The 12908-nt window shown below is 51.3% G+C and overlaps 4 protein-coding genes across 4 annotated transcripts; 3 read left to right on the forward strand and 1 right to left on the reverse strand.

The window, feature by feature from the left end:
* Nucleotides 1-192: 192 nt before the first annotated feature.
* On the forward strand, nt 193-3092 carry BO72DRAFT_380912 (GTPase-activating protein RGD2; the record flags this gene model as incomplete). The annotated part of the gene is made up of 5 exons (XM_040941405.1): nt 193-423; nt 503-1649; nt 1712-1807; nt 1866-2051; nt 2122-3092. 5 exons carry the CDS (start codon nt 193-195, stop codon nt 3090-3092), a joined length of 2631 nt encoding a protein of 876 aa, XP_040800064.1.
* A 795-nt stretch (nt 3093-3887) lies between these two features.
* On the reverse strand, nt 3888-6306 carry BO72DRAFT_449307 (AAA family ATPase CDC6). The gene is made up of 3 exons (XM_040944992.1): nt 6105-6306; nt 5766-6035; nt 3888-5715 (listed from the first exon to the last, which is right to left on the reverse strand). Exons 1-3 carry the CDS (start codon nt 6154-6156, stop codon nt 4112-4114), a joined length of 1926 nt encoding a protein of 641 aa, XP_040800065.1. The 5' UTR covers nt 6157-6306; the 3' UTR covers nt 3888-4111.
* A 283-nt stretch (nt 6307-6589) lies between these two features.
* Nucleotides 6590-8871, forward strand: BO72DRAFT_431923 (DNA-protein crosslink repair co-factor UBX5). The gene is made up of 2 exons (XM_040943148.1): nt 6590-7459; nt 7532-8871. Exons 1-2 carry the CDS (start codon nt 6982-6984, stop codon nt 8608-8610), a joined length of 1557 nt encoding a protein of 518 aa, XP_040800066.1. The 5' UTR covers nt 6590-6981; the 3' UTR covers nt 8611-8871.
* A 504-nt stretch (nt 8872-9375) lies between these two features.
* Nucleotides 9376-12559, forward strand: BO72DRAFT_431927 (putative Ste20-like serine/threonine protein kinase). Its single transcript, XM_040943149.1, has 5 exons — nt 9376-9584; nt 9746-9849; nt 9910-9940; nt 10015-10331; nt 10393-12559. The coding sequence occupies exons 2-5, from the start codon at nt 9798-9800 to the stop codon at nt 12057-12059; spliced, it is 2067 nt and encodes a 688-aa protein (XP_040800067.1). The 5' UTR covers nt 9376-9584; nt 9746-9797; the 3' UTR covers nt 12060-12559.
* The last annotated feature ends 349 nt before the right edge of the window (nt 12560-12908 follow it).

The raw sequence follows: 12908 nt of genomic DNA on the forward strand, positions 1-12908 counted from the left end.
TGTGTACAGTTACCGTTGCGCCTCTAGTTTGTTTAACCCGGTCGCCTTCCGCTGGCGACGACGACCGATCATCTCTACCTTGGGAGACTTGCCGACTTCGAACAAGTACCTCTGCGTATCATTGCAGCACCTTAGGCGAGACCAGGAACTCCAATTCATTGCTCGTTTGTCGGTCGCCGATCTTGCTTCACAATGCCTGGCTTCGCAGATTCGTTTTGGACCCCAGATTACGCCACAGGTCTGGGGGTACTCTACGGCAAACTCCAGCAGGGCGCGGTGGAAAACAAACAAATTCTGACTATTGCCTCGATGCGCGCGGACGCGGAGGACATGTATGGCTCCAAACTCGGGGACATTGCGCCGGCCGTCGACCGGGTGACACCAACAGGGTTTGCGAAGGACGACGGGGCGAGCGTGAGGAAGGTAAGCGGACCGGAGAGTTAAGGCTAGGTCTTTCATGTCTATGCGAGTACTAATGCGGGGTTGCCATCTTTCTCTGCAGGCTTATGAAGGTGTTCGCACGGAAATGGTCGAGGCGTCCAAGAACCACCAGAAAATCGCGTCCAACATTCGGGAATTGGTCGTGTCGCCGTTCCGCCGCTGGTGCGACCAACATGAGGCGCGGATACAGAACTCTCACGATGATTTGCAGGCCCGCATCAAGGAACACACGAAGCAGGTCGAATTGGTCAAGAAACTGCGGAGCCACTACTTCAACAAGTGCCGTGTTGTGGAGGATTTGGAGGAAGAGAACAAGCTTGCTTTCCAAGGCCCCGAGACCAGTCCCAAAATCAAGCCCACTCCCAGGATCGTCTTGCCGGAAGAAGAGGGAGAGGAAGAAGAGCCGGTCGAAATCGGCGATCGCATCTATCCTCCCGAGGACCTGAAGAAGCTGTTGATACACATGCTGGAAACGATCAAAGTGGGCGATGTCAAAGTGCCCATCATTGGGACTTATCAGAACACATCGACCGGTGCCGACATCGTCGACTATATTCAGAAGTATCTGAACGGAACCAGCATCAGCTATTGTGAAAGAATCGGCCAGGACCTTGTCGACAACGGGTTTCTTAGGCTCGTGGGAAACATGGGCAGCACGTTTGCCAATAGCTCTAAGATGCGTTATCAGTGGCGCCCAAAAGTCTTCCAAGTCACAGGCATTCCCGACAAGAAAAAGCCTCTGATGCGGGTCACTTCTATCGCCTCCAGCGAAGATGGCAGTGACTCCCCCCTGTCTTCTGTATCCGAGATGCTCGCCGGGTGGAACCCGCTGAATAACCCATACCCGAACGAAACGCCAGCGGAAAAGTTGCGCAGAGAGGCCCGCGAGGCTGATGAACGGTACAAGGCTGCTGTGCGGCGACTTGACCTGATCAGATGCAAGCTCGAGGAGGAGATTGTTGAGAATCTGCGCTTTATGGAGCAGTGCGAATTGGACCGTCTCAAGGCAATCAAAGCCGTAATCCTAGATTTCTCTGGAGCAATCAGCAACGTGATTCCTAACCTGCAGAGCACGGTGGATCACATGATGCTGTACCAGGAGACTATTCAGCCCCTCGGAGATCTTAGATACCTTCTGGAGAACTACCGGACCGGCGGTTTTGTCCCCCGCGTACAGGCTTACGAAAACTACTACGGCTCCGTTGAAGGTATGTAGAAGACCCCGATCTTCGTAAACCGTCTGGGCAGCTGAGATCTAATCTGCATCTAGATCAGAACTTCGGTGTTGATCTCGAGGCTAGAGCAAGAGCCGATCGCAAGCGGGTTCCAATTATTGTAACGACTATCCTCACTTATCTTGACAACCGTAAGAGCGCTGCAGTATTGACGTCGTCCTCTTGGAAAGTGACTGACCAAAGATATAGGTTACCCTGAATTGGAGGGTGACGAGGCCCGACGTGCGATATGGCTCTATGATGTACCTTTAGCGGCAACGCACCATTTGCGGAATGCATTGAACAACAGCAGAGCGGACTACAACGAAGTGCTCGAGAAATACGAGATTCCTATCATTGCCAGCGTCTTGAAGTTGTATCTTCTTGAATTGCCAGGTTCGTATCCATCTCGTCTCACAATCTGATTCGCATTAACATGAATCAGATTCGCTCGTTTCTTCTCAAGTTTATGAAATTGTTAAGACAATTTATTCCACCACCGCCCATGAGACCACAGAGGAAGGCCGCATCAAAGTTCTTCAAAGCACACTCGGCCAACTCCGTCTCAATAACATCGCCACACTTGACGCCATTATGACCCATTTCACGCGTTTGATAGACCTGACGTCTGCCGACGAAGCTTATGTATCTTCTCTTGCCCAAGCGCTCTCCCCTTGCATTCTCCGCCCCCGCACGGAGAGCAGCCTTACGATGAATGAGCGCCATAGCTATCGCCTAATCCGTGACCTGTTCGCTCACAAAGATGCTATTTTCGGCGAGCTTAAGCGCCAATCGAGCGCTCTCGGGATCAGTGGCACCAGCAATCGCCCCCGTGCTATTAGCACTGATGAGAGCAATCGACGCGCAGCCATGGAAGCGCGGAACCGCGCCATTGTCGACCGCAGCCGCGCCCACAGCCCCAATCCCCCACGGAAGCACCGTCGGGATCGTTCTAGCGGTGCTTCAGAGGCCGGGCGTTTCCCCGTCAACGTCACGAGCCCTACCGAGCGGAGAACCAACCTCCGTAATAGCCTCGACGTTCCCACCAACATGGAATCTCCTACAGCTGCCGAGAAAATGAGCAGCGTGAACATCGACAACTCAGAAGCTCTTGAGACCAACGGTGCTGCGGATGACTCTCCCGCCGTCAGTGCCAGCTCCAGATCTGGAACTTCGAGTCCTCCTCCGGTCGCAGGATCAGATGGATCCATGAGCCCCGTGACCGCTGCCACTCCCACCCAGGAAGCCGAAAAGCGCACTTCGATCCCCCTCTCCAGTGTCATGTTCAACCGCAAACCCGGTCTTGGCAATCGTTCCAGCTTTCCCATCGCGGTGAACAGCGAGAATGGATCTGACAGCAAGCGCAGCAGCCTGGCAACCATCGAGAACGAGCCCAAAGGTGTTACTTTGGAGGACAAGCCAATGGACGATGACTAAACGCGACTCATGTGATGTGTGGATGCACTCACTAACTGACTGATTGACTCATATGACCTGAACGTCTTGAACGTTGTCGCATGTCTTGCTTGAGGTTCTCTCATCATGACAGTGGATTGGGGAGGGACTAACAGCCACCAACGACTATACTCTACTAGTCTGCCGGGAACAGATCGTTATGGTGCTCCACCCCATTCTGAGAAATAAGGATGGTGAAGCAACATAAAGTGAGAGGAGTCTACGCATGATGTGTGTCTGCTGACCTCAGTTACCTTGGCCTCTTTCTCGGATCTGAGAGCCGGTCTTATCAGCCAAGAAAGCCTTGGGCCCAAGGACTACCTACCTAGTCAGCAGTCTTTCTTCGCCACTTCTCCTTTCCTCTGTGTTCTTACTGTTTGCTTCGTGCATCCTCGATTGTATCCCGCTCGAGAGTCGACATCCCGCTCCCTCTGCCTGAGGTTCCTTTGCAAACCTGCTTCTGCTTCTCTTCTTCCTCTGACATACCCAACATCTTCGTATGTTTATTCTATCTTTGGTGTATACATAGTGCTCCCATTCCATTTATCTATCTTTGTTTCTTTCCTTCCATCGATTGATCAATCTATCTATGCCTGCTGTGTTTTCATGATTTTATCATGTGTTCGCGAAATATCCACTTCCGTGCATTGTCTCGGATTTATCCTCGAACAGTCCCCGCGTGTGATATGCACCGTCTAGTTTGCAGATAGAATCCCAATGTAGAATATTCCGTCAAAGGAGAACTGCAAGTAAGATGAATTTTGATTGTATTTTTCTCTGAATTATAGTGCCAAGTAAACTAAGTATACAACGCTATGAGGTATGTTCCGTGCCGTGCTGTGCCATGCTGTGTGTGCTGTGCTAATCCCAGATATGAGTGATGAAATGTTTGTACGGGGTCCAATGCACCGATAACCAAGACATAAGAAGTCGGTACAATGCAAAAATGCAATGAAGGCCAGGTGGCCAAACGCTCAGAAATGCAGAATGTTGATCAAGTTTTAGGCTTGACCTAAAAGCAGCCTGCGGAGGATGCCCTCCCCGGGTCCAACGATTTGGCTCTCGATCTCCTTCTGAGAAACGAAGCATACGAGGCATTGCTCGTCCAGCGCTCGACTAGGAGTCATGGGACCAGCTCCATGCTTAGAGGGAGAACGTCGAATGTCGGTTCCGCCAGCGACTGTGCCACCTCGACCGCGGCCTTGGTGTTCGCCCACGAGACCCATGGTTTCCAGATTGCTAAGCACATCCTTGAATTCCGTCGATGTGAGAGGGTGCAGAAGATTGTCTTTCCGACACAGGGCGCAATACGCATCATAGACCTGCTTGACCGTGGGAGCCACATTTTTGTTTTTGGATGGAGTACCTGGGATTTCTGTCTCTCGACGGCGCCGATCCAGAGCGATCAATACACAGATTGCGGCTTTCTGTTGAAGATTGATACCCTGAAGTCTTTGCACGGTGCCCTGACCGAAAGCAGAGGAAGTGATGCGCGCCACATGGGCGATGCTCGCTCGTGGTGCGGTGAGGGGGGTGTAGGCCTTCATAGACTTCTGGAAAGGTGGTGAGCATTTGCTGATGGATGAGAGATTATTGTTCTCAACGAGAATAGTTTGGTTTTGAGTGCCAGACGCGGCATCTTGCTTCTCGAGCTTCTGTAGGGTTTCTTGTTCCACAAGATCGATGGCGCGCTTGATCAGCTCAAATGCCTTGCGTAGGTCGCCAGTCTGCGAGGCCACCTTCTTCGAGCACAGCTGGATCGCTGCGGGCTGGACAAATGGGATGAAGTTTGGATCTGCACTGTGACCCTCCGGAAGCAGGGAACGAAGTCGACCAGTAATGACTCCAGCAATTTGAGCCGCATTATAAGGCAGAAATGGGAGCAGACGTGGCTTGAGATTCTTGGCTTTCAGCTGGGGCAACGACCTGTCAGTTAAATCAAGTGCATTTGCAATCCCAATGAGCATAAGTTTCGACTCGCTCTGTAGAGACCACTCGAATAGGGACTGCAAAATGCCAGCGTCCGCAGTGAGGAGATGGTCAATCTCGTCCAGGGTCACGAAATATAAATCGTTCTGTTTCTTGTTCGATGTGAACATGATTCGTAGCCGGTCCGCCTCGCTCTTTTTAAACACCTCAGAGTCATCGCAAAGATCCTCGATAAGCTTGCTGTAAACATCACGGGCGGCTCGCATGCTCGCACAATTAATGTGTGTAACCTTGGCTGATTGCAGGTCCATCCCATTACACACTTCCTGAACCAATGCACTTTTTCCGGTACCAGGAGGACCGCTCACATACAAGCAGCCACCTGTGCAAGAGTTCAGGCTGTCCTGTATGAAATCGCGAAGCTTTTCCCGTTCGGCCTCCCTGCCAACAATCCGCGTAGATGATACGCCTCGTGCAAACAATTGTCTTGCTTGCGTATAGACAGTCTGTGCGGTGGTAGCAGTTGTAGGAGTGGTTGCATGGCGGGGAGTACGTGGCGTCGACGGTTTTGCGCCAACCTGAACGCGGTGTTTTGGTGTGACCGGCGCGGAGTCGAGTGCATCCCGAAATCTCGACTTCGAAGGAGTCTTGAATTCGACTGGTGTTGAATTTTCGTCTATATTCCGTCAGCAGTGGCCTTGGACATTGCTGCTCCGGTCGACTAACCATTGATAGGATCCGTAGTAGCATTGCGCTTGACTGATGAAAGCTTGACAGGTGAAACGATCTTGTTTTCCCTCAAGCTGCGGTCTGAGGTATGGTCCGTAGAAGATTCTAATTTCTTGGGGCTTCGGTTCTCTTGCGGATCGGCAATGCTATTGTCGATTGTCCTCGAACGAAGCTGTCGTGTTTGTAATGCAGTGGATTCGGGTTCTTCACGGATGCGGGGCGGCTGTGCTCGGCGCTTGCTTCCACTGCGAAGTAGCAATTGAGGAGCTATAGAGAAAAATTGATTAGACAAGGAAGTTGATAGTGAGCTCCGCTGAGGAAAGCAAGTCAACGTACCTTCTGTCTCGATGGCACCCCGTTGGCGCTTGCCCAGGACCGAGACAGCCATTGTTACGATATGACGAACCCTCACACAAAGGAGGCAAGAGCGTTGGGTGAGAGAGTAAAAACAACTTAGTGAATAGGAAGGCAAGTGCAGACTGGATTGGATAGTAATGGGGATAACGGGAGTTCGTGAGTGAGTGAGTGGACATGGAGCTATTTTTCCCAAGGAGGCATAATTGAGCCTCGCCCGATTTTAGGGCCGCGGCGCTATCCACGACGCGCTGCCTCGGCGCGTCACGCGTCGGCAGCGAAAGCCCTGCGACAGTCAAGTAGGGTTCCCGACAAAGCCCAGTGCCGCAGCTTTGGTTACTGCATTTGAAGTTGGGCGGCGTCGGTGATTGTGTAACTGTCCCGGCGCTTAGTTAATCAACCAACTAACTTAACTAAACGAAGTGCGTCACTGATCCTGCCTACCTAACTAAATATCGGAGCGGACATTGTCTTCTACTACTGTTATATAACTAGGTACATAATACCTACTTATACTCTTCCCTTAGCTTATATCTCTATATTCTTAGCACACTTTGATTGACAATCAAATCAATCTATGTATCTCCGACCTCCACCTGTTCAAGCTGAATCTATTCCACTGAGCCTTTCTTGTTGCCCTGCTGCCCTGTAATCTGTCATCCCTGATCACCGCCTTAATACCGTCATTGGAGTTTGCAGCTGTTTGCATCATATTGCCCTCCTCACTCATCAACCTTGCAGCTTGCAGTTAAGTCCTCCTGCAGGTAGTTTCCGTCTCGCACCGGCCTGATACCCCACTATTTATCCTGTTTATATCTTCTCCTGCTTCTAAAACAAAACCCAGCGTGCTTTGCCCGTCATGGACGGCGATGTGGTGGCCCAGTTCACCGAAATTACCGGCTCCAAGCCGGAGCTGGCAATCCAGTACTTGCAGCTTGCCGATTTCAACATCGAGCAGGCTATGCAACTTTACTTTGAGAATGGTGGAGCACCGCTAACCGAAGAGCCTGCGCCATCAACTTCCGCGCCTCAGCAAGCCTCTCGCGCCAGAGGATATGAAGATGATTCCGGCGTTGTACACATCGACTCAGACGACGACGACGACACCACGGTGGACGAATCGCGGCCTTCCGCCCGCGGCGCTCACTTCGAAGATGATGCGGCCATGGCTCGTCGGCTCCAGGAGGAGATGTACAGAGGGGCGGGTGCTGAAGAAGAGGTGCGCGCACCGATGGCTCGCACCACAGAAACTTTGGTGGGCCCAGAAGCGGACTTTGACGACGGCGACATGCATGCCAGCATTTTGGGCCAACTGCGCGCTCGCCAGCAGCGACACAGTCAGTATAACCCTGTGATACCATTTATCTTCCCGTCTGTCCGTCGCTAACTCATTGTTTCCGCTTCCCAAGACCGTCCCGGTATTTTCAATCAAAGAGATACGGCGTCGATATGGCACGGCGAAGATGAGGCGTCACAACGTGAGCAACTGGCAGCAGCGACTGGAGGAGCCTCCGAAGCCTCAAGTAAACAGAACATGCTGGCCGAGATGTATCGTCCGCCGTTCGAGATTATGTCTCGGCTTTCTTGGGATTCCGCTCGGCAGGAAGGCCGCGATACTGAGAAGTGGTTGCTGGTCAACATCCAGGATTCTTCAATCTTCGACTGCCAGGTGCTGAACCGGGACCTGTGGAAAGACCCTGGAGTGCGGGATACCGTCAAGGAACACTTTGTCTTCCTTCAATATTCCAAGGACGACCCACGGGCTACGCCCTATCTCCAGTATTATTTTCAAGCAAGCGCAGTATCGGACAACTACCCTCACATCGCAATTGTCGATCCTCGGACGGGAGAACAGATGAAGGTCTGGTCTGGTCCTCCAGTTGTGCGGGCCGCCGAATTCTTGATGCAACTTCACGAATTCTTAGACCGGTACAGTCTGAAACACAACGTGCGGAACCCCGTTGCTAAGCGCAAGCCGGAACAGAAGGAGAAGAGCATAGATGCCATGACTGAGGAAGAAATGCTGGAGATGGCGATGAGGAACAGCCTGGGTGAACAGGCGGCTCAAGCCCCGAAATTGGAGGATCCTGATGAGCTTACCCGCAGTACTGGAGACGTCAAAGGTAAGGGGAAGGCGGTCGATGTGGAAGACGTCGACATGGATGAAGAGGAGCCAGGTGAGCATAGTGCATTCGCTGCCATCTCAAATGACAACCCCCACACCGAACCACCGGCCGATCCCGCAACAACGACGCGCATTCAGTTCCGCCATCCCTCCGGAAGAGTCATTCGCCGCTTCGCTCTGGCAGACCCGGTTCGGAGGATCTACGAGTGGCTCAAAACCGAACCTCCGTTGGCAGACAAGCAAGGGGTGGAGTTCGACCTCAATGCCATGGGTCGTAATCTGATCGACTCATTGGATGCAAGCATCGAAGAAGCCGGTTTGAAGAACGGAACGGTAATGATTGGTTATGTTGAGAATGAATGATCTCACAGTCGACGAAAACTCCAATGCTTAGGATTCAGGATGGGTCGCTGTGATGAAGGGAAAGCCCCGTTTCGCACTGAGTGCATCTAGTCCTTCGAGCCTGCACCCACGAGCTACGAAGGCGGGAGGTTTTTATCTAAGACGTACATTCGGAACTATTTCATTTGAGGATGAATTGGGAGAAGATCATAATGGATGACTGGGGCCTTATAGATCTAAGCCAGGATGCAATAAGACACATGATTTTTGAGCGATAGACTTGATGGCAAGTGCTTGACAGAGTATGGAGTATGTACATACATCGTTCCGTGGCTGTTGGTCCCGCGCTGGGCAGCCGTAGGTACCCGCCGGGCGCAGTTACCGGGCTACTTGAGGGGGGGTAGTAGCTGCTGACCGCCATTCAGGACTGAGCCCCACCATTGGCAAGAAATCAAGGCATTGGGCCGGCAGAAACAACCCCGCGTTGCCCCAATCACCGGGCGGTCCCTCCTTCGTTGTTGTTGTTCCATGTTTGCAGTGGCCCTGTCCATTACTACACTATCAGTATGCAAGGAGATTCTTCTCTCTCTGCCATCTGAGCTCTGTCTGAGATCCTTACTTGTTTCTAAATTGACAATCAAAGCAAGGGGATTGATTCTAAAAGGACGTTTGTCTGTCTGTCCTTCTAACTTACCGCTTCCTCCCTTCCTCCCCCTCCTTCCTCTCCCCTCGCCCCCTCCTTCAGAAGTGCAAGTCCTGGCTCAGCTGGGTTCAACAAACCCCCCCCCCCCCCCGCCAGCTGATCGTGCACTGGTCGACCAGTGTCTCGCATTCCACGGGTGGCACTTGAGCTTAATCCTCGCTTTCTCGCCCTTGTGAACTCTGACATAGAATTGATCTTCCCCCTTTGTCAATGAATGTTCTCAGTGTTCCATTGAACCTTATCTGTTCGTTCCATACCTCCTAGACTGCTGATTCTAGGCGATCGGTACTAGGTATGTTGTCACCGTTCTCTCATGGCTGATTGGACGATTCATCCACTATAGCTCTCTCCTCGAAACCTCTTGGCCCATCCCCTGCTCACTGGCTACTTGGTCCTCCGATAAATATCCTTTGTGTCGGCTGTCAATGCTGACTCTTACATTGACTATGACAGAACCACATCGAACACTGGCCATTAGCAGGTCGTGAGTCCAAGCACAGCCAAAATGGAAGGCCTCGTAGACCCAGAGACAATTTACATGAAGCAGAATTGCATCGGTACGTATCCGCTTTGCCGCCTTAACTGTTAGCTGGCTTTCCTGACCGACCGTCGTCTAGGTGGCGGAAGTTTTGGGAAAGTGTATAAAGGGTATGGCGCTGTCTCTATTTCCCGTTTGCAGAAGATCTATAAGACCCATCGCTCACGCTGTGGTTCGATCTAAGGGTCGATAAACGTAACGGAGCATCTGTTGCGATCAAAATCATCGACGTCGAGAATGCCGAAGATGAGGTTGAAGATATCATCCAAGAGATTGCTATCTTGTCGGAGCTCAATTCGCCCTACGTGACCAGGTATCATGGCTCGTTCTTGAAAGGGTCTAGCTTGTGGATCGTTATGGAGTTCTGCTCCGGTGGTAGTTGCTCGGATTTGATGCGCCCCGGCACCATTCCCGAGGAGTATATTATGATAATTCTCCGAGAGTTGCTCCGGGGATTAGACTACTTGCATAGCGACAAGAAGCTACATCGTGATGTCAAAGGTACTGTTTATCATACCGCTTATGTATCGGCCCGTCCAACACCAGCTAATCTGTGGTATAGCTGCCAATATCCTTCTCACTTCTAGTGGCCAGGTGAAGCTCGCAGACTTTGGTGTTTCGAGTCAGTTATCAGCAACTATGACTAAGAAAAACACCTTTGTGGGGACACCATTCTGGATGGCACCAGAGGTGATCAAACAGTCGGGCTATGATTATAAGGCCGATATCTGGTCTCTTGGAATAACTGCAATTGAGTTGGCGAATGGAGAGCCACCTTACTCGGATATTCATCCTATGAAGGTTCTGTTCTTGATTCCTAAAAATCCTCCCCCAACCTTGCACGGGGACTACAGCAGAGCTTTCAAGAACTTCGTGGAACTTTGCCTGCGGAGGGATCCGCGGGAGCGACCTTCAGCCCGAGAATTGTTGGAGCATCCATTCATCAAAAGGGCGAAGAAGACAACATACCTAACGGAATTGATTGAACGCTACGAGCGCTGGAATACTATTCATGGAAATAAATCGACAGATGACGACGAGGATAACTATCAAGAACCTCCATCCAAGACCAGCCCTGTCGACGAAGAAGACGATCTCTGGGACTTTGGCACTGTCCGCCCTGCTGGGGGACGAGCTCCTGCGCTGAAGCCCATGAAAGAAGCCGACGTGAATGCACGAGCTCATGATATCGCTGAACAAAACCTGAAGGCAAGCAGTCGTATGGAATTTGCACGCAATAAAATCAATCCTCCTACTGTGCCGATGCCGCCACCGCGTACTCCAGGCGCTGCATCCGTACCATCCTCACCCTCTAAAATTCCTTTGCCGCCATCTCCTATGAAGTCTTCAGCATCAGAGTTCAGGCCACATACACCTTCATATCTAAAAGAGCCAGCTACGCGCCTGCCTAAAGAAAGCCCCGGCAATGAATACGATAGAGCTCTACAGCAAGCTTTAGCCGAAGACTTGAGTTTCCTCAACCTCGACCAGTCACCAAGTATTTCCCTAGCCTCCTCAAACAGCCGCCACGATACTCATGCAACACAGGGCTGTGAGAGAACGCAACCATCACAATGCACAGAGCATGCACTCTTTCAGAGACATAGCCCCTCTCGCGCTGTTCCTGGCCCTTCATCCAGTCAGGGATCCAGACCTGCAGCAGAATCCAGCCCACATCGTCAGCTTTTCGCGCCGCCGCAACCACTGCCTCGGCCTCCCCCTACTCCTAGGCACATGTCGCCGCAGTCGCCATCATTCCGATCTCAGCAAGTGCTCGCGCAAAACAACACACCTACCCCAGTGAAGCATAGTCGAAGTCAGTCTCACATCGCGATAGAAAGCTCCTTTGACAGCGCTGCACGGGCAGCAAGTAATCAACCATCACAGTCCTCGTCGACCGAAATTACCGCCTTGAACAGTGTGATATTACCTGCTCTCGAAGCCGCCATACGTCGTCGGGCACGGCGCTTGGAACTTCTTACTCACAACTCCGCTGGCAATAAGAGCACCGATGCTTACAAACAGCAGGCGCGTCAGTACCACGCGCACGAGATGATGGAGTCTCTTGTGGGCGATCTGTGCGGGATGTTCACAAGACTTGAACGTTGGGATAATGAGGCCCCTGTGGGAATGGGCGCCCAAGTCTCGTCGTTCTTAGAGGGGTTTCTCGAAGAGATTCTTGTTCGGATTGAGCCATCCGACGATGATTCGAACTCAAGCGGGGCTTAATTGTTGTCTTCTTGGGGCAACGATGCGGTCCGCTACTGGAATTTAGGCCTCTCTAGTGATGATAACGAGTTTCCCTCCACACATATTCGCTCGCAACCTCATCTGTCCCAACAAGCCTGGCAGATCTCTACCGTTGGACCACTTTCCATGAATCCAATGCCTGGTGTTCTCGTTGATAAGAGACTTGCGCATTCAAGACCCCTGGACTACACTTTTTATCTAGTCATGTCACCTTGGCATGTCTTCCTGTTGGAGTCAATACTTTCTCGTTCTGTTCAATGTATGCATGACGTTTCTATCTACCTTGGGCTGGAACCTTTGTTATTCCCATCATGATTATTAAGAAGGAACTGGATCTTTTCAAAGTCAAGCAGGCTCCTGACTTTGTTCGCCTCCTCTATTTGTTTTTCAAGTTCGCTTTTGTGTTTGGGTAAGAAGTTCTCAAGTCTTCCTCTCCCTTTTCTTTTCTTCTGTGGCTATGTTTTCTTAGGTTAAGATTGATGAACATAAGCAAATTTACTTCAAACGAATTCACGATAGGTCACACGCCTGAATTGTTGCATCTCATAACAAAGGCTCCGTGTAGACTTGACCCTGTCTTAACAGCCTATGTGATATATAGTCTAGAGGTTTTGTACCTTCCTCCGGCTTCCCACAGTGTACATTTATCGTACGAACCACTATCCCTATCATATATTGAGTGGTAGGACGAGTACCTAGGCTGTCCTCACAGGACTGATATTATGATGCGTAATCATGCTCAAAAGGGTCGAGTCTGCCTCTGTGACATCAATCATAAGACTTGCTTCGTCCTCTCGCATGTTTCGAAAGAGAGGCGTAGTGAAACCG

Source organism: Aspergillus fijiensis (genome assembly GCF_003184825.1).
Source record: "Aspergillus fijiensis CBS 313.89 unplaced genomic scaffold BO72scaffold_32, whole genome shotgun sequence".
NCBI classification, from domain to species: Eukaryota; Fungi; Ascomycota; class Eurotiomycetes; order Eurotiales; family Aspergillaceae; genus Aspergillus; species Aspergillus fijiensis.